This window comes from Tympanuchus pallidicinctus, unplaced genomic scaffold (assembly GCF_026119805.1).
Source record: "Tympanuchus pallidicinctus isolate F22 unplaced genomic scaffold, pur_lepc_1.0 scaffold3, whole genome shotgun sequence".
NCBI lineage: Eukaryota > Metazoa > Chordata > Aves > Galliformes > Phasianidae > Tympanuchus > Tympanuchus pallidicinctus.
In genome coordinates, this window is record NW_026294747.1 from 15,472,091 (window position 1) to 15,497,513 (window position 25,423).

Here is a 25,423-nt window from a genome sequence, read left to right on the forward strand (position 1 = left end):
CAATCTGCAAGAAGAGCCACACGCAGCAGAACCTAAGCAGCACTCCCAGCTCACTAGATTGGAACCACCTGCATCCAGCTCAGCCTAACACACAGCACCTGGGAGAATACCACCCTTCCAGACCAAGCTTGCTTTAAAGGCACAAGACAGCATGTTTGGTTTTTTCCCCCTCAGAGGAATACAGTCCTTTCCAACTAGCTGCCTAACATCATTGAGTTGTTGCCCTCCCTGTTATCCCTACTGGATTGATTGTATATGCAATAACACACATTAAATGAAGCCCTCAGCCTCATAAATTACCCAAATATTCATACTACAAAAGCTTCACATGGTGTGCCAGCAAAACTCAGTACATGTTCTCAACTTTTAGCAGCCTCAACACTGCCCTGTTAACTATTCAGAGCAGTCAGCAGGACAGTAAATAGCTTAAACCTAAACCTCTTCTTACCTCTAAAGCTATACACTTTAAACCAAGCTTCAGCCTACCTCTCATTACTTGCTTTAACTGCCCTTCTTCCTCATGTAGTACTATCAGTACTCAGCTACACAGTAACTACAAAAGCTGGAGAAAGCCCACAGCATCAAGCCTCAAGTTTAACTCCAGCTTATCTTAAAGGCGGAACCAAAGTATTTTCCAGAACAGATCGAGGCCAGAAACTGCAGCTGTTTTACTCTGCAGATGAAAGGAAGACTTCAGAACATCAACTATGATCTTTTCAAGTGCTTTTATATTTATTATAAAGCATTAATAATTGTGTATGCAAAATGATTCTCTATACTAGAGAATAAACCGACAGCTTTTACAAGTTATGCAATACAGTACATGAAATGCTGCACATTTTCCTCAACTGCTTGGAACAGTATTTGCTATACAAATGAAAAAAAGGGTAGACTTAAAAGTTTATTATTTATAATACAGTGTGTTAGAAAGCACAACAAATAATGTTCAAAATAAACAAGTTCCCAAAAGTCTAAAGAAATCTTTAGATGACATGTACAGAGATTATACTCAAGTTTCAATATACATGTTATTGTTCCCCACGAGATGCCCCACTTTACTGCACTGCTGGAACATGATGAAAATTGGAGGTACAAGAAAAGCACCTCCCAAGCCACACAAGCACTGGACGGGCAGAACAGCCACTTCCTGAAGTGTTCTCCGCAGTCTTTGGCTTTAGTATTCCTTACAGACACGTACCGAGGCAACGCCAGTCAAGAAGAGAGATGGGATCCAATCTGTCAGTCTCATCAGTGTCAATCCAGTTGTCTGGGGAGTAGCTAGAGTAATTCAAGGCACTCTTCCCAGTGCTGACCGCACACAGAACCCCTTGTGCTGAACGCGGCATTTCAGGAGACAACCAGGCTGGGCTAAAGCATGTTCTTAGAGGATGAGGAATGAACGGTTGAAGACAAACTCCTTTGGAATGTCCAGTTCAAAGTTCATTCATACTTCACAGGCACACCAGCTTAAGAGAAACATTCGTGTATACGCAGATAACACTTGAAAGCACGCAGCTTCCATGTGTTTCCTTGCTTTATGGTTAAAGTGGTGTAAGGTATCAGCAGCTTTGAAGATAGTGTTCACGGGGCGTGTTGAACCTAATCTCACAGTAAGATTTGAAGCCTACTTCACAGTGTAACAGTTGTCGCCTTTGCTTTTCCTTCCCATTAAGAGGCAACGTCTACAATGTCTACACCTTTACAGCTGTTCTGCTTACAACATTCGTCCTCATGACAATAAACCCCTAGAAAACGTACAGTAACACTGTTTGCTCCGATGCAGGTGGTATTGACACTTAATTGTAAGCTTCCCCCAGTATATAAAATATCTTCTAGATTAAATTCTAGATTAGAAGGATTTTAAGATATTGCACTGTTGTATTTTACTTTTGCCTCTCAATCTCATTCCACATACTTATGAAACTGTAAACAAGTCATTTTTATACAGTCTTCAGTATTGTACTCCTGCCTTCCAAGGAATTGGAAGTCAGTGACACCTTCGTTACAGATACAGTAGCCTAAGCACGGTGAAAGTTCTGTCCAGCTGCCCTCTTCATACAATAACCAACAGGCCACTCCTCCCACATTCATACTTGGAGCTTCTTCTTCTGATCAAAGTACACATCGAATCTGGATAATGCATATTCCTGGTGAAACACAAAACATTGAAACAGTGAACAGCCACGTGTCTATGTTTGGTAAGGGGAAACAATGAAGGTATTAACTGTGTTACTTTACTAACCCATCATCCCAATGAACTTGATCTATTTGCTCAAGGTAATCTCCCCAAAGGATTTCTCACCTCCCATCTTTTACTTCAACCAACACTGCTAGCTGCTGCCACCAAAACACCAGGGTAAAAAAGGGAACTAGAAAAGTCAAGATTTCACTAGGAATGGTTTCTGCAACACTTTCTGCAAGATATTCAGCATACCTTAAGGTTATATCACTTACAGTACACTAAACACCTTGCATCAAGAGCTGATCTGGAAACAGAAGCTACCTGGCATTGACACTGTTGCACAATGGGTACCAACACGTTCTGTGTGCTCTCTGCAACCACTCACTTTTCCAATTCACACTTACTGTTTCCCTCTTGCAGGGGATCTCTTACTGCAAGAGAATGGCTTCACTGCAAGGCAGTCACACCACGGCAAGGTCTGACATGCACGGCTGGTCTGGCTATGTAACAGTGAAAGTAATTTCTGAAGTTTTTAGAATCCTAGGAGTTATCATTAAAATGAAGGAGAAAAAGCTAGTAACAAATGGGTGTGTTTTTTTTTTTTTCTAAACTCCACTTAGAAGTTTTAAGTTGCACTGAGCAGCCATTTCATTTACTCTGATAATGTATCACAGGTTACTCACCACAAACATTTTTAAATCAATGAAACTTTATTATTAAAGAACTTACCAGGTAACCAAATTCAATGGATGAGATCTTTGCTTGTATAATAGACCACAAACCCCAGAAGAAGTGTGATGCAAGAGCAAACCTGAAATGACAAGACTATATTTACTATAACAGCCAACCGAGTGCCAACTGAACTCAACGTCCTGTTAGAATACAAGCTGTAGTTTGGGGGTGGTCACACCTTTTTTTTCCTTAAAGCATGATACTACACAAAATTCCATTAGCTTTCCTAATATTTTATCCACTCTACTACATGCATATCACACATCTAAAGCTTACAGTTGACGAGTTTTTCTTCACCATATAGAAACTGCTTATCATCTTCCTGGCTGAAGTTCCTCTGAGGTACAGAGGTGGGTATCAATGGAAGTTTCAAGATAGAGCCAAGAAAGGTATTTTACCTATTAACTTCTAGCAACATTTCTTCTTCTAGTTTGGACTTCTCTTCATTGCTCAGATTTTCAAAGCCATCTTGGAATGCAGACAGGTAACTGGAGATAAAATGAAGCTAGAAAGCAAGTAATCAAAAAAAGTTACAAACCTGTCTCAAAGCAGATTTGCTTCTTTCAGAATTAGGCAGTTTTGAGTATGTTGTATTTTTTCCAGACACAGACAGTGCTAGAGTTAGATTAATGGCAATTCCACTAATTGCTTGGAAGTCTGGTTTAGGAAAGGACAATAGCTGACATCTTGCTACTGACAGCTAATTTCACAGCTGCACTCCAACAGCTATTGGACCTCATTTTTGTGGTGCATAGCAAAAAAAAAAAAAACAACAAAAAAACCACAGGAGAAATTCTACCTGAATGGCTTTTATGAACTTTGTACAGCTTTAAAGCAAGTAGTCAGGATTATAGGAACTACTATACATGGGAAGCCATAGAAGAAAAGTTCTAGAAAAAAGCAAATCTAAATTAGAATTGGAAAGGAGAGTTAAGATCTGAAGATTGTAGACAGTGGCTTATTACTTATTCTTATGTGCCCACCTGCTGCTTCTTTGAAGGATATTTAAGAACACTAGCTTTGAAGAATGGATACTTCTCATATGTGTAATCATACATCCATTCACAGAAGTGATTCCCAATGTCAAAGCCTCTGAAAAAGAGAGAGTCTTTATTAGTACACCAGCCATTTGCTCTTGCTTGATCAAGTTTAGAAGCACAAGGCTACTTGGTACAACTCGCTGCAGTTCTTGCTAAAGGTCATTTCTCTACAACTTCTTTGCGAGTCACCAAAACCAAGTATAAAAGATGGACAGCTATTAACAGAAATTACCAGCTACATGTAGACAGATGAAATACACAGGTAAGCAGTACATGTCAGCACTAAGTCAGACACATCTAGCATTAGCATTACTTCTGTCTGTAGTAAGTGAACTAAGTGAACAAGCTCTCCAATCCAGCAAGCTCCAGCATCCGTGACCATACTTTCTCTGAGCTAAGCCTACACCCAAAGCTGTCAGAACCAAAGCTGTTTTGGTTAATTACATCTGTCGTCCACCACTAGGAGCAGAACACAACTCATTAGGAATAGACATAACCAGCAGCTCAGCACTTGCTCTTTCTAGCTTTAAAAATGCAATGCATCTTCTTGCTCAAGAGAAAAGAAGAAAATGACTTACCTGTAATTATAGCTGCTGTATTCAAAGTCTATGAGCATCAGCTTTTGTTTTTCTGAATTCTCCCTGCCTTCTAGAAGCAAGATATTACCTAAAAACATTAGCAGAATATTGTAAGATAATGTTTATACAGACAGTATACTCAGTCACAGGGAAATTACAGAAAAGCCATACTGTGTCTTAAGAAACACTGTTCAGATAATCCCAGTTATCCCTTACATCTATACATAAGAGTAATAGGAACAGCCAAGTTGCAAAGTTGAGAAATATACTATAAGCCTTGAAAAAGCAGAAAGCAAAAGAGTTTTTTTCTGTACAGGCAGGGAGGCACATCTGTTCCCCAAAAGCTCTAACTTTGCTTACAGCACACGAGATCTAAATTATACAGCATCTCTCAGACCTGCACGGCACTATCATTGATCACACAACAGTTGGGACAGAAATTGCTTTTCAGCAGCCTGAGAGCCGTGGACTCAATCACTCTGCTCTTCTATGTAGCACAGTAGTACCTTCAGAAAAGCTCAGCCTCTTCCTGTATAAGGGAGGTTGTTTTATCTGTCTTTCTATTCTCTTTATCACATTAACTTATCAAAAACTTGTAAGTCTGCCCGCAGTCAAACGATAACAGTTTTGCTACTGGTAAATCAATTTAGTGTAATTCTAATTCCTGCTATATTCTGCCCACTACCCATGTGTTGATCTGATTTCATGTCAAATCTAATTCACCTACCTTTGCACCAGTAACACAAGCACAGTGTTTTCCCTATTCCTTCAAATATTCACCCTAAATCTTGAAAATCTAGCTCCCAAAGCTTGTCTGAACCCTATCACACTGCAAACTCCCCTAGTACTGTACCTGGAATGAGATCCTGAATTCTACTACTGTTGAGACAGCTCCTCATTCCTCATTTCGGTGGCTTTTTCCCCTTGTGCTCCCTATCCCTATGTGCCTGTCCCCTGGGGCAATCCTCTTCTAGGCCCATTCCTCAGTCTTCACTAACAGTGTGGGGACCCTTGCGAACACAACAGCCCCACACATGGTCCTGGTCTAATATCCTTGCAGCTCAGCCTAGCTTACCCTCTGTGCAGTTAAAAGGACACCCACATGCAGAATACAGCAAACCAGCACCTCAAGCCTTGCCTCCTCTCTCCTCTCCCTGGACAATTAGCTCACAAAAAGTGCAATTTCCTACATGACTCTCATAAAAAGGGGAAGTTTTCTTTTCTGATGTTTCATACCAGTGCAAGTTGAGAACTGCTGACTCAAACTCCCCTAATCTCCACTTTCATCATTCACTTCTTCAGCTCTTTCTTTCAAAAGGGCTACAGAATATCCTATCTCACTCAAGGCTGCAAAGATGCTGCTATCAGGAAACTCAAACCTGTACTGAGCTTGTGTACACACTCAGCTCGAGTGATGACGCTTCAGTCATTCCCTTCATTAGCCCAGACAATCATTAAGTCAATGCATTTTGCCTTGCTGCTGATGCACACTGGGAGTGCACAGGCAGTTACTTCAGGTCAGCAGCCAGGCAGTACCTTGATAATACGACTGCCTCTCAGAGAGCAAACAAGTGGTCGGAAAAAGGCTCAACACCGCATCGCTGAACAAGGCCAGCTTACCTTCCTGGCAGTCGTTGTGGCAAAATACAACTGGTGATGAAGTAGCCTCAAGCATAGCTCTAGAAAACAGCAGTACAGGAGCCAGTTAGTAACAGATCAATAAGTTCAGTTCAAGTTCTAGGTAAAGGATGGACTTTGTTGTAAGAATTTGAAGTGCTATTTATTTCTAGCAAGAGCCTGTTTTCTTTATTACGAGCAGAAGATCAGAACAGAAGTAGGACTTTATTGATCAGCATCTGAGATCAGCAAGTGATTTGATTCAATTGTAATAATACCACACACAGGTTGGCTACAGAGCCACAAAATCTCCAACTTGTAGAGTGAAATGAATATAGGGTACTATGCTGTACAATGCACTTGAACAAATACACAAATTGATGCTAAAACTGAGACCAAGAAGACAGTTGTAGATAAGCCTACCTTAGATTTTTCATTTCCTGGGGTAGATTGTAACTGAGGAGTTTGTTCAGTTTCCTAGTTTTGGATTCTCTAGTAAATTTTATCCTCAGCACTTGATTTAGATACCTGTGAAAAATAAAGATAACAGTACAGTGCTTATGCCAATAAACAAAACATCTTCCCACATTAACATTAAACTAAAATCGAGGAAGTTTAAAAATAAAGGCTAAAGAAAATGTATCCTCCCCAAATAATGTATGATCATCAGATAACTAAGGAATGTTTTTTTGAGTACTATCATTCAGGAAGAATTTCCAAATATCAAGTTTACAACAAGCCACCTTGTTCATGTACTTCAAATAGCGCATAACTTACTTTTCCATTGTCCCAAAAAGCCACTTAGGTTCTTTATTAAATGGCATTTTCATGCCATGAAATATTGCCATCTTCTCAGCTATTTCAGCAGATATGTCGGGCAAGCTCAGTTCTTCAGTACTTAGTTTCCTGCTCTGTAATAAAGTACAGTATCCTTTAAATACTTAACAAGTGAGAAAGATGAGTACTAGAAAGAGTTAGTACTTCAGCAATACACTTTTCCTCATCCCCCCAGTATGAACTTAAATTGATAAACTGTACTTGGAAAAGCTGAGTTAGCTAGGCCAGCTTACTTAGGACTTAATCAACTCTGCTCTAGATCAAGACCTGGGGAATATCAAATCTCACACCAAGAATACCCTCAAAGCAGACTAAGTATAAATATTTAAGGACATCAAAAGCATCTGCTCTCACTGCTTTTAAAGGAAAGTGTTACTCTATAGCTTCCAATGCTATGTTTGGTATCTAACAAGCTTTTTATCTTCATTTATTAGTCTCTGCTACAGCTGAGGAATTTTTAGATATCTCCTCCTGGCAAGAGCTGTAATTGGGCTCTCCAACACCCACTGTAACTGTATTGAATTACAGCTAGCAATTACTGCAGACTGCCAAGTATTCCATTCCCACATCCCTGCTTCTCTGGGCAGTTCAGAGACCTTCTTGTCACGATCAATTAAAACAACTACCAGCCCACTAACTAATTATGAACAGGACTTACGGGAATAAATTCCTCCAGTCTCCCCTGCGGAAAGATTCCATACAGCTTTGGGCCAAGAGCTCTCTCTGCCAGAATGGCAAACATAACACTTTCCAAAACCATGGCTTCTGCCCCCTGAAAAAGAAAAATTGAAAAAAATATATCAAAACATGATGTGGTGCCTCCAGAAGAGTTTAACAAGTCTCAAACTGGGGAGAAAGCAAGTACTATTTAGATACCATCGCATGGGCCAGGACAAGGGAAGACTGTGCAAAAATCAAACTATTCTCTCCTCCCTGTGCTGTCGGAACTCTGCAAATTTATTTCCAAAGGAGCTTATCCTGCTGAAACACATCACAGGAACTATGAATATTATTCCTAGTGATTGTAACACAATTTGGAGCAGTACCTCATGAAAGGACAGCTTAATCATGCAAGTGAATCAAGTGAGTGACTGAACTAACCAGCTTTTCATTCAGAAGAATGAATTAGGGTTTGTTTCCACTAAGCACGCTTTAGGTCTTCCCTCTTTCTCTTTTTATTAGGAGAGAATAATTTGAACTCCCACTAAGGAGGCAAGGGTGAATAAACATTCTTCCTTCACTATGTCCAAACATACCTCAGCCTTCATGAGGTTTTCTTTACATCAATGAACAGCCCACAACAATCACAGGCCAGCAGGTTTTTTTTATATGAAGTATGTCTCAAAAATACAGTTAAAGTCACTCACATACAGCTTTCTTGACAGATTATTTCTAAAACTGAAGCCATAAAAGAGATCTCCACATCTAGCAACTACAACATCAGGGATCCAGCTGTTCTTACATTCAAGAGGTTTATGAACTCTGCTGATATTTGAGCAGCTCACCTCACAACCTGACCCACCATACTAACAAGCCTTAAGTAGCAAGAGCACAGAACTAGGAAAGCTCTCAGGTACTTTGAGCTACACAGCCTTTCGTATGACTATATTCACTGCAGTCTCAGATAGCAGCTAACCCTTTTTATTCAGGTTCTACTCTTAAGCAATCTTCAAGCAGTTTCACAGCTTTTTTTTCCTAATGACTGTCCTACATCTTACTGCACTGCTACACTCTCAGGAAAGTGTAGCATTTCACTTTGAAGTGCAGCAAAGACTAACAGCCACACTCTGAAGTATTAGCTTCAATAAAAAGCAAAGAAGCCATCAAGGAAATCAATTCAGATGACTTGCATGTGAATGCAGTAAATCCATGCCCTCCACTATTTTTCCATCTCAGCCGAGGCAGAACTAACACACCAACAAGAGAGATATATATTATCATTTCACATGCACTTAGCTCCATAGTGAAGTTCTAAAGCCTAACACCAAGCATCAAAAAGAAAAGCAAATTAGATGCAGGTTACTAAATGTCTACCCCAATGCCAACAGATACTGAACTTGTGTGTTGCTGGTACAACACCAGGGTGTTCTAAAAGCCTCATCACAGCAATTCTGTTGGTTGTGCCCACTAAGATGTTACCTTCTTGATTTCACATCTCTCACTGAAAGAGAATTCAGGATATTCAGATAACAGCAAGTGCCAAAGCAAAAGAATGATGTTATGCACAAGGAGTAATTGAGAAATTTGATCATCTGTAAAGATATCCTATAAATCTCCAGTCCACTTTCTACAAGAGAAGTATACTTTTTCCCCTGAATTCAAGCTTAAGTATTCCTTGAACCCACCTAAGTTTATCCCACAATTTTATCCTAAGAAAAGTCAAAAGAAACTTTGATAGCCATCAACAAAAAAAAGCTCCAGACAGTTGACAATGCTAGCGTTTTTCTATAGTGCTTGATCCACAGATTACAACCTCAAACCAAACTTTAATAGCAGAGTTCAAAGGGAGCATGTTTTTCACTCACCCTGTGTCTGATCTTATCACAGTGTCTGATCTTATCACAGAATCACAGAATGGCCTGGGTTGAAAAGGACCACAGTGATCATCTAGATCCAATCCCCTGCTGTGTGCAGGATCACCAACCACCAGACCAGGCTGCCCAGAGCCACATCCAGCCTGGCCTTGAATGCCTCCAGGGATGGGGCATCCACAGCCTCCTTGGGCAACCTGTTCCAGTGCGTCACCACTCTCTGTGTGAAAAACTTCCTCTTAATATCTAACCTAAATCTCCCTTTCATTAAGATTCCCCTTAATGCATCAAGAGTGGTAATCAGAGAGATCTCTATTTACAATTTTGGTTACTTTTGTTATGGTTCTGCCTAATCCTAATTACCTACCACACTTGAAAATGCAGAACATTAAAATAATCCACAACTATGTGCTTGCAAGTTTCTAAACGCTGTTTCAGCAGTATTAATAAGAATGGCTGCATGTCTCCATGAAAGATCTGCCTCCAGACAGAAATTCAGGTGAACATTACCCAAACACAGCAGTAGGAGTTGAGTTTGAATGCTCTCAGACCTGGCAGTTAAATACAAAGCTCTGAGTGGAGCAGCCAAAGAACTCCTCCTGCCATAAGATCAGTCACTTGAGAACAAGGGCAGCTCCGTGAACTTCATGAAATCTCATCTAGACTTCAAAAGTAGACTTTCAAAAACAAACATTTTAAGACCACCTTAAGGTGAGTTGAGTTCCCCAGAAAAATGCTGAAGCCATTTCAAATTCTCTGGAAGCAAAAACAATACAAGAAGAAAGTAGTATTTAAATTTGAGTTATATGTACTCCTCCTTAACCACTGCCAAAGCCTTCACAGAACTGAAAAATGACAGTACAAATGATAACGTGTAAGAAGCAAACCATCTGGCTAACAAGCTGCAATGTTACCCCTAGGAAAAACACTGCCAAGGTAAAAAAATCTAAGCTACCAAAATTCTGTTCAGATGACTACAGAAAATTGCACTCTGGCAGACATTATGCTGGATGAGCAGAAGCGGTTTCAAACACAAACAGTGTAAAGTTTGCAGAATGCAGATGATTCAAGCACAGTGCTCATCAAAACCATTTTAGGTTCAAAAGGAACTCCCCAGCTCCACATACTTTCCTCAGAAGAATTAAGTTTGATGTATTACAGAGTAGGGATTAGGTAGAGTGCTGATCCTTCTCTAGCACCAAAAGAAGAGCCCTGCTTCAGTAGTTACAAGGGCAAGAATTGGTACAAAACCATCTACATTGAAATTGGAGTGTTTCATGTTAATGTAGAATACTTAACTATCTCCAAACTATGCACAGACACTCACATCACTGTATCACTTTCACGAGCAAATAGATGTGTTTGCTTCCTTACTTTTCACAGTTTCTAACACCACAGCCCAGGCACCAGGCAGACTGAGTACTGGTTCAGAACAAGCAGACTCACAGTATTTCCCTATTTCTAAACTTCTGTTAAGCAAGCAAATATAATTACTTACTTGCAAGTCATTTTCCTTTTGAGACTGTTCTGATTCTCCTTTATTACAGGACCTCTATGGATGAGAAAAAGCAAGCACAATGAGAAGATGAAATTTAACATGATTAACCTGCAACCACCAGAACAAAGGGAGTAGAAGTGCCAGCTACAGTTAACTAGATGTCTCAACAGTGTCTTGATCTGTGACAACTACAGCACTAGCATCCATCTGACCTCTGACCGCAGTCCTATTCCACCAATTCCAAAACCTTTCAAAAGGATGTGCCACTGAGACCAAGCCACTCCTGCAAACAGCCCAGGAGATGGGTTTCAGGTGTTTCTGTTCCCCAGTATTTCAAATCTGCATGTCAGTGCATGACAAGCTTAAATATATGCTTTTAACTTAGAGAAAAGTCCCTCCGAACAACATCTGGGATGACATTCTTCTTGCAGCTAAAACATTTAAGAGATAAGCTACATAAATTACATAAGAGCCTTTGAAGGACTATTGGTAAAGCTCTCAAAGTACTCGTTTTAAGTTTAATTTTAAATGTTTATTTCCCCTAAATTCTTTTGGCAAAGATTTCCTTAATTATATAAGGAATATATATACTGTCCAGGCTGTTACGTGCACATACCACTAAGTATGCAAATCCAGGATTTATCTTCAAATGAAATGCCCACGTAAGTCACATCAGCAAGAACTGCAGCATACAAGCAAATCTTTAACCAATTCCATGCAAAATGTATTGTGCTAGGCTTGCTGACTGTCATTACAAAGCAGCTTCAGAGTACCAAATCACATCCTCAGCAACCCCACCTTCAATGGCACATGCTTTTAACAGAGCCACGTTTAAAATTCAAGCCGTAATAAAAGCCTTGTCCTTTAAAGTTCTGAAGGTAAGGAGAAGAGAAACAAATGTTTGCTCAGATTTAGCATAGTTTGTGGCTGCTACTTTACGTTGCAATTCCACCATAGACTGTTTAAACCAGACTGAGTTTAGAGGCCCATGAAGGCAGCCTGCATCTCCACCCTCTGAATAAAACGTGTGATTCACAGAACCATGTGCATACCTTTCTGTCCCAACGTTCTAACATGTCCAGAACGGGTGGAAATACGAACTTAACAGAATACAGTTAAGCAACACCAGCTGTCTTCAGTACAATACAACAAGCTAAAGATTTACACGAGCTATGCAGTTATGTTATTTCAGAAGCTATAGAAGAAGTGTAGTTAACATGAATCCATGGTCTTTCAGCAAGTACTTCCCATTCCACTAGGATACTAAGCTTAAAACAAGACAATATGAAGACTACTATTAGTTTATATTCCTTTCAAGGAAATTAATAAAGTCAAAACGCATTCACTAGAAGCTAAATGTGTAACTACACGATAGCATTTAAGTAATGTACAGAGAGCTTCTCTGAACAAGCATGTCCTACATCAATACCACTATTGCATCTTACAGATTTTTCTTGAACAGTCAGAAAGTTACTCACCATCCAGGAGTCTTTCCTGATTAATGGTGCTCTCAGAATGGCTCAGTTCATCAGAAGGTAAGCAGATTAGACTTTCCCCTAGAACCTGAACTGGCACACGCTTTACAGAAGGCATGTGTAAAGAGCTAGCCAGTTCTAAGGACTCCACCTCAAATTAGCATCAGAGATATCCTAATGGCATCCACTGTGCCATTAGAAGGAGGCAGTTAGGGATGTTACTGCAGAGTCATCAGAAAAGGAGACTTCTGCAGCACCCCTTCCTCTTTTCTGTTCCCTCAGCATACAGCATTAGCATCCAGGGGAGGATGAATGCAAAGCAATTCGCAGATAACTTGTAGATAGGAATGGGAGCTTGGAGAGGATCAGACTTCACAAGTGGCCATGTGCTCAGCCTAGAATTAGCACAGTCTCCAGTACATGCTGTCAATGTGAACGAAGTAAAGCGGGGATGCGATTTCATGCAACAGAAATTTAAGAGTTAAACTCTTTAAAGAGTTCAACGGATGTTCAAGCACTAGGATTTGATTTTCTGTCTGCACAATCATCTATGAGAAGAGGCTCAAAGCCAAACATCTCAGATGATGAGATACCATCGCATAGATATTCATCTACGTAACCAGCTCACCCTCTTGGCTCAAATAGCCAAAATTTCAGGTGTTGCTTCTATCTTCTTTTTTGTTTTTTTTTGAAACTCTTCTACCACACTCCAACTTTTGCCCAACTTATTCTGGGAGCTATTTACTTTTATAGCAATGAGATTTTATTTACTCAACTAGGAGAAGGATTAAATAATTGCTAGAGGTTTTTAGTCAGTCCTTCTGAACAGAAATATCAACTAAGAACAGACGTGCTCTACATCCCTGAGAACAAACTGAAATATCTGTTCAGTGGTTGTTACTGTGAGAAGGTTTATGCTCAAAGCAAATTCAGAAATCTCGCTATACTTTTTGCTAGAGAGGATAGCTAAATGCACAGAGACAATAAAAAGTTGTATATACTCTAATTTGAGGCTCAGTGATCATGGAAATTAATTAAATGCAGTACATTTCAGGTACGAGATCAAAGTCCTAGAAGGGGAGACACTCTGCATTATCTGTGATTAGAAGACAACCAGATTGTGTTTACACACCTGGCAGTTTGATACAGAGAACAGAGTTCTGCCAGCATTTTCTCCCTAACTCCCCACATTTATTTCTTTTGTAATTAGAAGACAAATTCTATTTAAAAAGATGCTTGACAGAAGAACTCTGTCAAGGGGGAACAATTTGTACCTTTTTTCCCAAGTAACGGCAAGCTCTGCCTGCAAATGTAGCACTTTTAAATTAACTCCACTTCTCTGCATACACTCTGCTTTAGTTGTTTCCAAGTAGGCATAAGTCATAGCACTGCAGTATCTCCAAATCCCAAGAAATTACAGCACTACAATGCACTGACTGAGAAGTTATGGCAACAGGGGAAGCTTTCTCTAATTCTAGAAGCTGGCAAAAGACATTTATTTGAACAGGGTGGGAACACGAACAGTTTTAGATACAGCAGTGACTTATTTCTGCTCCTGAGAACCTACCTGCCTTTCATCAGTGATCCCTGCTAAGCCCGGAGAAACGCATTAATTAGAAAGTCCTAGTATTTAACACGTGTAGGACTTGAACTAGGAATTCTTGTTCAAAAGCCACAAAGACTTCTCTAATCCTCTTCATTTCAAGTTACCATTCCCTTCTGAGGGAGCAGAGGAAAGGAAGGGGCAGTATTTTGAGATTTTGTTATTGCTCTAAACATTCAGATGCACAGACAGTAGCTGGTGCTACTTAAGCCTTATTTTTAAACATTGACATCCAGTACTAAAGAAAATGAAAGCTGTAGAGAACGCTCCAACTTCAGAGATCTCATACTATACCGTGAATCGTGTCTGTCACCTGGAAACCAGAGTGCTCTAGGCACGATCGCATGGGCAAGCCTGCAGCAGAGAACACATGCATATACAACTAAAGTGGTACATTACCCCCAGAACACCCTTAACTCCACCCAACACAAATATATCCCCGTAAGAGGCGTTTCGTTTCTTTCAAGCCGTCTGCCAGCGCCAGGGATTCGTAGTTACTCCATGCTACAAACAGACATGGACACCAACAACCACAGAAGACGTTGATAATTACAGTTACACAGCAGTCTGCATTTTATTTAGTTAAAAAAAAAAATAAAAGGCAGCAAGGCAGGTATGGAAAAGGATTTGCCACGGAACAGTGGCAACCACTTATGCTTATTCTGCATCTGCTCACAAAGAAATTGAGACCACAGATGAATGTTAGGTATATTGGTTTGTTTTTCCTCATTTCTATGTAAGATTTTCTTTTAGCTATTGCAAAGTAACAGTCCCAGTGAAACAGAGTTCAAGGTTCTTTTGACACGTGTAAAAGAATGGGGATCAATCAGCATTTTACTTTTTGATAGGTGAACTTCAAAGAAATCCACCTTAATTTGGGCTTTTCTTTTGTTGATGCTTAACATATATTGAGACTCTTGGTATTTCTAGGAGGTGGGAATTTTTCCTTTTTTCTTTTTCCTGAATTTAAGTAGAACTACTACAGTGATCTGTATACAAAATCCAATCTTGAGGTCTGAAACGGCATTGTGGAGAACTTTTTGCTTTAGTTGTTGCAGCTGAATTTAGCCAACAGTTGAAGTCATTTTGCAATGAGGAAGCCGTATTTTCAGTGCTCCTCTTTAAATTTAGCTACTCAGCTGGAGCAAGAATAAAAGCAGGGTAAGGCATTTCCCTTTTTCCAATGGGTGACATATCTGCATTGTGCCTCAAACACTTGAGTTTTAATGTGGTTAGTACTTTAACCTGTCACAAGCACAAATTCTTGTCTTAAAAAAAAGTTCTGCTCAAGGATATACTCAAGAGAAGTCCTTGATGTTTAAACATCCATGCCAGTGCGACCATTGGTAACAATGGCCAAGCTAGCTCCATTCATCTCCACCCAACTCCCCCCAAAACATTCATGCACACAAAGAAAACTGGCTTTAACATATCAGTTATGACAGAGGAAGGCACAGTGCCTTCCCTGCGTGGCAGCTTTAGCCAACTGGCATGGCTTCTATTGGATGAGTTTCATGTACTGACATTTGTGTCTTCCAAGATTCATAATAAGCAAACTGGGGCTATTTTCAAACTGCTAAAAAGGTTCCTTTAAAAGGTGGCTCAAAGAAAATGATGGTGTCAGTATTATTTGCCCAAGTTAGTGAGGAGCTCCTACTTTTCGCTTCTATCCTGTTCAAAACTTTCACTTTAATTCATCAGCTGTATCTGTATCAATTTGGTGCAGATTGCTACAGATCTGCAGTACTCACAGGGACAATAAGAGGAGCTGATATCATTGTTTTTGCTCCAACTGCAACAGAAAACAAGATGGGCAGGTGTTAAAACACACTACAATGACTCAAAACGTAAGTGGTAGCTACTAATACCCAGTGTCAGTTAAAGACAAGCCAGGGAGAATTAAGCCTTGATTTTAGCATTAAGGTCTCAAAACTCAACTTAAGTGGTGTCCCTTGATTTCTACAGGGCTTTAAACTCAGGTCATGTCATTAAAAAAGTTAAGGATCACTCTCTCACAACAAGAGGCTTGTCGTAAGATTCTGCTTAAGCCACGCTGCAATCCATAAGAATCTTAAGTTAGGTTTTCAAAATACCCCAATAAAACAGTTTGCTTATATTTTAACTTGCATTTAAGGTACAAGGGCTGGAAGAGACAAATGTTTGTTGACAAAAAATTGTGAACCTCAATGCAATCTGAAAGTTTTACCTTGGGACTTTTTCTGCTTACTTAACCTTTAGTGAACTGCACCAACAAGAGCAGTCATTTCACTGCCACTACGGAAATAAAGGAAGTTAGACATCTCAAAAGATCCTTTAACCAAGAGCAGAAAGGTTAGAAAGTTATGAACACACTTTCAATTTTCAAACCAAATTAGTTCCCTGATTTTAGAGCCCCCAATTTTTGTTGATTCCTTCAGCAAACAGGGGCACAGAAAAGACAAGAAAAACTCTGAGGGAAGAGGAGGTCAACCAACACTAGAGTCTGCTGTACCTTTATAAAAAAAAAAGGGTGATGGGGGGAGCACTACATTTCTGCACAGCTCTTGGGCAACAGAAGTTCTATCACTACACTAAGCTTTATAGCCCATGTTCCTACTGAAGACATCTACATATCAAGTCAGTACTGCATTAAAGCCATTAACAGTTATGAAAAAAAAATGGTATCACCAATCCTAGTCACTTCAGAAACAATGCCTCCAAGATTTTGGGTTCCCCCCCCGCCTCTATTTTTCGTTTTTCTTACGCCAAAGTACAGATTATTTAAACTGGAATTAATCCACTTTTACACACTTCTTGTTTAACTTTCCCAACACACATAACAGTGGTGTAGCCAAATGCTCCATGCTATTTCAAATCACTGCAATCTTTTACATTATTTCTGGTAAAGTCTGCATCTCACGTTACATAAAAACCATTTGAAAGCCACTTAAGTGATTGTATCTAATGAGATTTTTGAGTCAGCTTGGTCAAAGCAGAGGATGCAGGAAGAATGGACCAAAATTTCCACAACAGTCAATCTCCTGCAGATACTGGATCAGTTTTTCAAAGCAAACAACTATCAGAAAATATCACAAATTAACAGATAATGAAGCCAGACAGACCCTCTATGTCAAATAGAAACTATTGTCAACAAAATGTAATTTTATGAAGCTGCCATTTTTCATAAGGCTGAACACTTATGGTGATTTACTGCAGGGTAATCAAATGTCCAGCAGAGATGGATAAGACAAGATCTGCCATACAGTCCTACAGTAATAGCCTGTAAGCTTTAGAAGAGATCATCTCTACAAGATTTTTCTACAGTTTCAAACAGATTTGCCAACTGCTTCTCTTAAGGTTTGACAAATTTAAATGCTGTTTGCATTGTACTGTTTTTACTGACAAAAAAAAAACAACACAGGAACAGCACAAGAGTTTGATGAACATCTCGTTTCATGCCAGCTATGGGGCACATCAAACACTTGGGAAAATGTATTTTGGAATGAGATGGCTATATGGCATTGATGTTCATGCATCGTTTCTATTACAACACCATAGATCAAGTCTTCCCATAGCACAAGGTCTCTAACAAAATGCTTGAGCACTGTATCAGTTAAGTCTGACAAAAAACTTTAATCTCAGTTGTAAGCCCTACTGAGATAGAAATTAAATGGCTTAGTCCTCTGCAGTCCTGCTAGTTATGCCAGTCCTACATCACTGTACAGAAGCAGATTTTAATAACATTTCTAGAATACCACAGTCCAAACTTAACACCATATAGAAAGCATTACTGATCAAACAGATAGCAAATGAGTCTTCAGCTGATAGACGCCAGCCAGGATCTGCGTAGAAAGGAGTGTAAGTCCTAGACAAGAACAAACTATAAAGAGCACTGCCTTAAGCTAGCCATCTACCCCACAGCCACTAAAACACATTCCCAAGCAGATAACACAGCAGTGTGTCACAATGAAGACCTCCAAACATCTCAATCAAGCTACAGAAGCCCCCCCTCTCCCAAAGCACTCCGTGTACTCACCATCTGCAGGATTGCACCGTATAAGCGCAGCAGAACTTTCCGTGGTTCATCTGCCACTGTCTCAATGGAATCGGGTAGGGAGCACTGAAACAGCATGTTGCTGAGGCCACCTCTGCCAAGAGAAGGGTATGGATTATTGGCCAATTTGGATGAGCATTCCCTTGCTATCAACTGGAATCACACTAACACACCTTTCACTACGGACGACTGATGCACTGATCGCAATCTTATCACACAAAGTGGGGAGATCTGCACTTCAGCCACTCAGGGGTTACACACAAGTATGCTGACTTGCCATGTAATCAGGAAAAGTGACAGCACCCGTGTTTTACAGCTTTACAGGCCAGATACCAGATGAAAGCAGCACTTCCTAGTTTCTGGTAGTCAAACTTCAAGAGCAGCTTACTACATCTGCATTTGCCTTACCAAATCGTCTTTTTGCATTAATTCCATTGCCCTCGGTATGTTGATTAACAAAAAATTTCTGCAACATCACAGTACATTTTGAGTTGGAAAGGACCCACATTATTACTTCCTCTTGCAACAGACAAAAAAAGCACTGAAACTTCTGGTTTACTGCCAGAATAGAAATGCAAATCACATCTACAAAAAAAAAAAAGCCTTGTATATCTCATCGTTAACAACACCTTCCAAAAACAGATACAATCCAAAAATAGTAGCTAATAGAAAAGGGATGAGGAAGCACAGATGCAAAAGCTTGGTAATTTTTACCTGCAGCATGCTACTTCTTCACCTTACTGAAGTAACTCTAGTATCTAAATAGTAGTACTTGTGTTGGAGTTTGCAGCACCACTGCAGTGCTGCTCTCCTCATCACCCACAGCATCGAAGTACAGGCATTTAGTGATACCCACAGTGAGCTCTGATTCCAGAATCTGCGCAGATCCAAAATGCAGTGGATAACTTCCAGTTCACAGTCCCAGTCTGATACTCACTTTACTGCTTTTTTTAAGTAATTATTTGGGTTCTCTTACAATCCCTCAGGGAAATCAGAAAGATTTTTCCGAGAGCCACCAAGGAAGTGGATGACTTGGTATGTATCTACTGGGAGGTGACTGACAGAAGAGGGGCTGGACTATAGACTGAGAGCCAATGATTGAGAAGACAAAACCTGAGCAAATAGGGTAAATCAGCAGCTGTACAATGCGCTCAAGAAAGCAGACAGAAGAGAACCAGGTGGCTTGGCAGGCATTCAAAAAGGGATGCTTAGGGAAATCATACGAAGTGAGCCATGGGGGTGAATAGGTAGGAAAGCCAGACAGATGGAAAGGGGAGCAAATGAAGATCAGAACCCAACCACTCAGATGCAATCATAATGTTGGTTAGTTATACCAACTACAGTTCTGGCTACAATGAAACCGTGCTAGACATTTTTCTGAAATATTTTCTAGACCCTAAATGAAAATGTTGGCATTTAAAGAGGAGAAATAAACACATAGAAACTCAGTTCATAAAATCTACAGGAGAAGAACTAAACAAATCCTGTCTCATCACTCTTGTCACATACTCTGCCTGCATACAGTGCATTGAAGTCCAGAAATCTCTTTCTTGGACCCCCTCCAGACAAACAACAGCAGCAAACTACTCAGGCTGAACTCCATTCAACAGAAGTCTCACTAGTTTTACACACTCCAGAACTTAAAAGTTACCGCTAATCAAGGAAATTAAAATGAGGGTAATAAAAGGGAGCCTACTTCACATTGCCAAAGGGTAAGCCCTTCCAATCACCTATTTGCAAAGCCATCCATAACTTCCCAGAATCACAGCCACAGCAGCTAGGTGTGCTCATACCTGTGTTCTGATCGACTGTTTGCTCTCTTTGCTCTCCAAGAAAGCATGGGCCAAAACACCACCAATTCCCACAGTTTAACCCATTCTGAAATGTCAGCCCATCCTCAGTTCCTCCCAGCCACAAGACACCAAGCGACTTTTCAAGCGCATCTCAGAGAGGAGGATTCCAAGAAATACCAGAATAACTGTGCTAAACCCTCAGGCTTTAGAAATTAAGTGCTTACAGCCAGCAGTGCAGACCGACAAGGATGAAAGCAGAATCAAGCAATGGGGATCACAGAGACACCAGTCCAGTCTATCGTTAAGGAACAGTACCAGTTTTCGTAGATTCTCTCCCTTTGTTAACTCATTACAACCGCTGCCAAGCGAGAACTAAAAACACCCAGGCCTTCTGTGCTGGATTTCAATCAATTACTTGATTTTAAATACATTCAATGGGATAAGCCAATCACACTCACTTTGATATAGCAGAGACTTACGACCTTTCAATAGGACAGAGAGCAGCTCGGCAACTTCATCCACCAGTTCCCTCAGAACTGGTGCATAGATCCCACTGGGTCCCACCTTCAGGTTCTTTAGGTGGTCAGCTGATGTTTGTCTGCCGTCCACACTTTATTATTGCTAACTAAGGGTATTTACGTGCATTTTTTTGTGTAAAAACAAAAAAACAGCACCATAAGCATTAAGGAGGCAAAACCAGGAGGACTCGAAGAGAATTATAAGCAGTGCTGCCCTCTGAGAAGACAAGAGTGACCACCTCGGGTCCGGCAGAACGACGGAGCACCGGGACACCGACCGAGGCGTCACACACGTACACAGACTACTTAATTCGCAAGGATCTGCCACGCCGCTCGGAGGACCCCTCCGTTTCCACCCCAGCCGCCCGAACCTCCCTCAGCTGTCATCGCGCTGAGTCACGAGCGCCCATCGCAGCACCGCAGCGGGGCTGGAAGGAGCCGCGCCGCCCCACCTCCCGCAGGACGCGTCCCACCGCCCCCCCCGCGCGGATACGGGCACGAGCCCGAGTCCCCTCCGCCCGCTCCCTCCCAGCGGGTTTCGGAAGGAAGGTAAAGAAGAAAAAAAAAAACGAGGAGGAGGAGGAGGAGGAAAGAAGCGGCGAGGAGAAGCGGTAGCGCGCGGTCCCCCGGGAGGCGGCCCCGCCCCTCCGCCCGCACTGACCTGATGGGGCTGATGCGGAGCTGCTCCTCCCGCAGCCCCCGCCAGGCCCCCGGCAGGAACTCCTTGCACCACAGATAGGCCCTGCGCCGCGTGCGGGGGTCGAGCGGCGGCTCCTCCTCGGGCGGCGGCGGCACGGGGGAGGCCGGGCTCACGGCACCGCCGCCTCTGCCCGCCGCCGCAGGGTCCTTTCCCTCGGGGCCGCCGTGGGAGAGCGGCGAGGGGGGCTGCCCAGCGGCGGGGAGGACGACGCCGCCCCCACCGGAGCCGGGACCGCAGCCCAGGAGAAGCCCGAGAGGAGAGGGGTCGGCCTCGCCGTTACAGAACTTGGTCTTCATGGCGGGAGGGGGCGATGGCGGGGAAGGGACGTCGGGGCGGACGCGCGCGGCGGCTTTCACACTGCCCTCTATCTCTCTTCGCAGCACCCTTCCGCCGCGGCCGCCAACTGCGAATGAGCCGCGCGCCCCCGCCCGGCCCCCATTTTATAGGCAGAGCGGCACGCGGGCCCGCTCACCTCACGCCTTTTCCCCCCGCTCCGATTGGCTCTCGGGTCTCAGCTCCTGCCCAGAGCGAGGCCGAGGGGCAGGGCCGCGGAACGGGCGAGCGCCTTCTGCCGGCTTCCGGAACGCCCGCCGATTGGTGCTCGCTCACCCAGGAGAAAGAAGGGGCGGGCGCGGGGCGCGCTGATTGGCCGCTCCTCTGTCGCCCTGGTAACCGGCGCGCGCAGCTCAGGGTGGGGGGGTCAGCGCAAGGTGACCCCGCCCACCTCCCCTCTTCCCTTACGGACCCTCGGCGGTAGCGGCCCGGTGCCTCCCGAGGCACTTCGTAACGGGACGTGGGCGGGGGGCTGCAGAGGTCCGAGGAGGTGAGCGCTACCGGCGGACCGAGGGGCCCGGTGCGTGCCGTGACTTTCCGTCTGCGCCGTACGATTGCGGTCACCGAGAGCGTTTGTTCAACGGTCTGCTTTTTACGGCGAGCTGCCGGCCGGCTGAGTCAGCTGCCGCGTGCCGGAGCTGATTCGCAGCCGCATGTAAGCTCGGCTCGGCTCGGGAGAAAGCGCACCGCGCCGGGAGCGAAGGCGAACGGCAGGAAGACAGCGCGTCCGCCCCCGCGCCGCTGCCCCGCCAGCTGCTGGGGCGGAGCGGCGGGAAAGGGCCGGTGGGTAACCGCGCTGGAAAGCCCCCGAAGAGCCCGGGGGGTTACCGAGAAGCTGCAGGATTGGCTTCGGAACTTCGTGCTCGCACGGCGGCCTCAGCACCGCCAAAGCCACCGCGGCTGAGCGGAGGCAGAACCCGAACGTGGGTTAGGAACGCCGCGGCGGAACGGAAGACAGACAGATGCCTTCTTCTCCCCTCTGCGTCTCAGCTTTTCCTTTAGAACGTAAAATCCGCGGGTCAGAGCTCGGATTGGGATGCTGGAAGCGGCCGGCCGGAGCTGCGGACAAACCTTCCCTTCGCAGATCCCTGCTGGAGCAGCCGATGCCATTGCTGAGGTTCATCTGCAGCTCAATGGTGCGGTCTCTGCACGCGGGCAGTAGCAGTGAAAACACCAGAACTAATTTTACCTCCCACAGTGGCCGGTCTTTCTATTTCCAAGTGCTTGACCTTCACGCGACATACTCACAGCATGAGTAACGGGACATTAACTAGAAAACAAAGCTCCCTAACCCATAGAAGTCATTTGCAATCTTCTAGATTTGCTCCTGGTGTGAATGGCAGAAAAGTCAGATGCTTGGATAGAGAACCCTGTCCCCTCTAGCTTGTTGATACTGGCCACCTCACTGACACTTCTTACCAAGACACGAGTCTGCTTTAATTTACACAGTTTATTACAAAGCCTCAGAGAACTTGGAAGCAGAAAAATGTTTGTTTTGTATCTTTTTGCTTCCAACATTCTCACCTTTTCTTAATGTTGGTCTAACTTAAGCTCCAGTCCTGTAACAACTTCTGTTTTGATAAGTATCTGGATGCAAATTAACTCTGTTTATTTCCTACAGGAAATGGCTAAGGCAGTTTGCTCGTTACATCATTTAGTATTTTAACACTATTAGTAACTCATTGTAATTTATTGGTGAGTTTACAGAAAGGGCGTAACTCACTTGAAAAACGTTCAAAATGTTTTACAACAAACACCATCTATCTTCTGGGGAGCCACAAGTGTGTACAATGCGATAAAGGCAGAGGACAAAGCAGCAGGGGAACACGTGATAGAAATGAAGGTGAGTCATATTGAGGGCTTGCAGACCTTGTTCATCTAAAGTCACTACTCCCAGAAAGTAAGTGCTGGCTAAGGAAGGAATTCATTATCGGCAAGATGATTTTCAAGCTTAAGTTGTGGGTGAAGATTCTTTCATATTGCCAGAGTGCCTGGTTTGAATGAGCAGGAAGCCTTGTGACAGCAGTGGCGTCAGCTTGGTGTTATTTAAAAGCTAAGCATCAGTGCCAAAGATGAATGGTCTGAAGGCATGGTGCAAAACTGGGTGCAGTACATAGAAACCAGTACTGGCACTGGTTTCACTACATGTGAAATCTCTCCCTCTCAAAATAAATAGCTTTCTGCTCCTAGCCATTTGGCTTAAAGCACATAGGAGAATCAATGTATGATAAACTGATACTGCTGCTCTCCACACTGTGGATTTTCAGTGGATAAACAGATGAAGGTTCCCATTCTAGAGCTACTAAGGTAGTAATTTTCACAAGTTTTACATCCACATTCAGAAGAAACAAAATAAAATAAACCTCTTCCTGCTACTTGTATATGTGTTTTTTCTTCTGCTCCTAAGAGTTTACTACGCTTAAATAATGCGTGTAGTCAAGCTGAACAAAACTGAAGCTTCTGTTAAGATCAGAATATACTGAAAAAGGCATCAGAAGACAAATATTCAAGAAAAGGAATTAAGTACAAACACTCCCAAACTGGACAGTTATGAACACTGGAATCAGACTTGAGAAACTTGATTACATTCTCAGCAGCAACTGATCCCCGTTTCCATTTCTTGTGCACTAGAAGCACCTTGTTAAGTAACAGTGCAATGTCCTACCCACTGGATTAGTCAATCAGCCTGCCATCTTAAGCATTGGGAAAAGGCAAATGCATCTTCATGTTCCTGATGTCAGCTTTTGTACCATAGCAACGCAGCTGCATTAGCACACATTTTTTTTGTAGACAGCAAACATAGGTTCCCTATCTGTGTTCTATTTTTGATTCCATCTAATAGTTTCATCAACAGTAGCACCTAATAAATGAGACTCATTAAAAGAATATTTCTTCAGCTGCCCGCATCCCCTGGATACATGAGCTTTAAAGCAGAGGAAGTAATGGTGAGATAAGAAGAGTGAGGGCACAGACAAAACAGCAAGTGACTAATTATGCTGTAAATAAGGAACATTCTGAACTAAGATTCCCTGGGGTGAGCAGAGGCTTAAGAGTTTGCATGACCTTGGCTATCAGCAAGGAGATAGAGAGTTACCCATCACAGAAGTGTCACACCTTCCTCTGTAATTTACTTTTCCCTCAGTTCTCATACTGTGACCACACAGGTTATTCCCCGCAGTGATCAGTGCATCCACTATGTCCTTCGCAGCAACAGAAGCACTTCTTCAACAAGTCTGGATTGAAATATCTACTCTTCACTGGTTATGGATGCAGTCAAGCAAATACTCAATCAGGAGAGGGCAGAAGTCTTTTTTCTTTCTTTGATGGTATAAGACGAAACATTTGTTTTTATTAATTTCCATGATTTACTAAAGCTTTGTAGAGTTGCTGGTTTTTCCCCCTTACTTTTCTTTAATACTTATAGATCTGCAGCAAAGAGAACTGCAGTTGGACTGACGCATGATTTTATTCACTCCAGTTGCATTAGTGCGGCAGAAATTGCTTATTGCTCACAAAAGAGCTAAGTCTAGAATTCTGACTCATAAACACTTAATTTTCTTTCCCAAGTCTTTCTCATTATTATACCAAGAAGCATGAGCTTTTACCGGCAAGATCAAATGCCAGCAAAGCCCAGATCTGCCACACGACACGAAGAGAATGACAGACACTTGTGCAGAGGGATGCAGATACTTGTATCAGCTGAAAAGCTTGCAGACGTCTTAGCAGTTGTTGATAAGCATTCTTTACGTACCAGGAACAGGTTGCTGTTGAGATTGTGAATTCCATTTCTGAAACCGGGCTGAGGCTGGAGGCTTTGGGACAGGAGCTGCGCAGTCATTGCAAGAGTGGGTGAGAGTTCAGGGCTGTCTCTGTGTCCCTCAGCCTCTCGGCTCACCTCCACACAGTAGCTCTCTTTTGCCTTAGCAAAACGCTCTCAGCCTAGTTCTGTGTCC

General features: G+C 42.6%; 1 protein-coding gene across 2 annotated transcripts; it reads right to left on the reverse strand.

Moving 5' to 3' along the window:
- Window positions 1-706: 706 nt before the first annotated feature.
- CHKA (choline kinase alpha) lies at window positions 707-21,553 on the reverse strand. 2 transcript variants are annotated; one of them, XM_052694941.1, is made up of 12 exons: window positions 21,099-21,553; window positions 18,109-18,220; window positions 11,016-11,069; window positions 7,645-7,758; window positions 6,927-7,060; window positions 6,573-6,677; window positions 6,153-6,211; window positions 4,533-4,620; window positions 3,898-4,006; window positions 3,313-3,419; window positions 2,912-2,993; window positions 707-2,147 (listed from the first exon to the last, which is right to left on the reverse strand). In XM_052694941.1, exons 1-12 carry the CDS (start codon window positions 21,431-21,433, stop codon window positions 2,088-2,090), a joined length of 1,359 nt encoding a protein of 452 aa, XP_052550901.1. In that variant the 5' UTR covers window positions 21,434-21,553; the 3' UTR covers window positions 707-2,087. The 2 variants fall into 2 exon arrangements, with proteins under 2 accessions (XP_052550901.1, XP_052550902.1); XM_052694942.1 differs by lacking the exon at window positions 11,016-11,069.
- Between the last annotated feature and the right edge of the window lie 3,870 nt (window positions 21,554-25,423).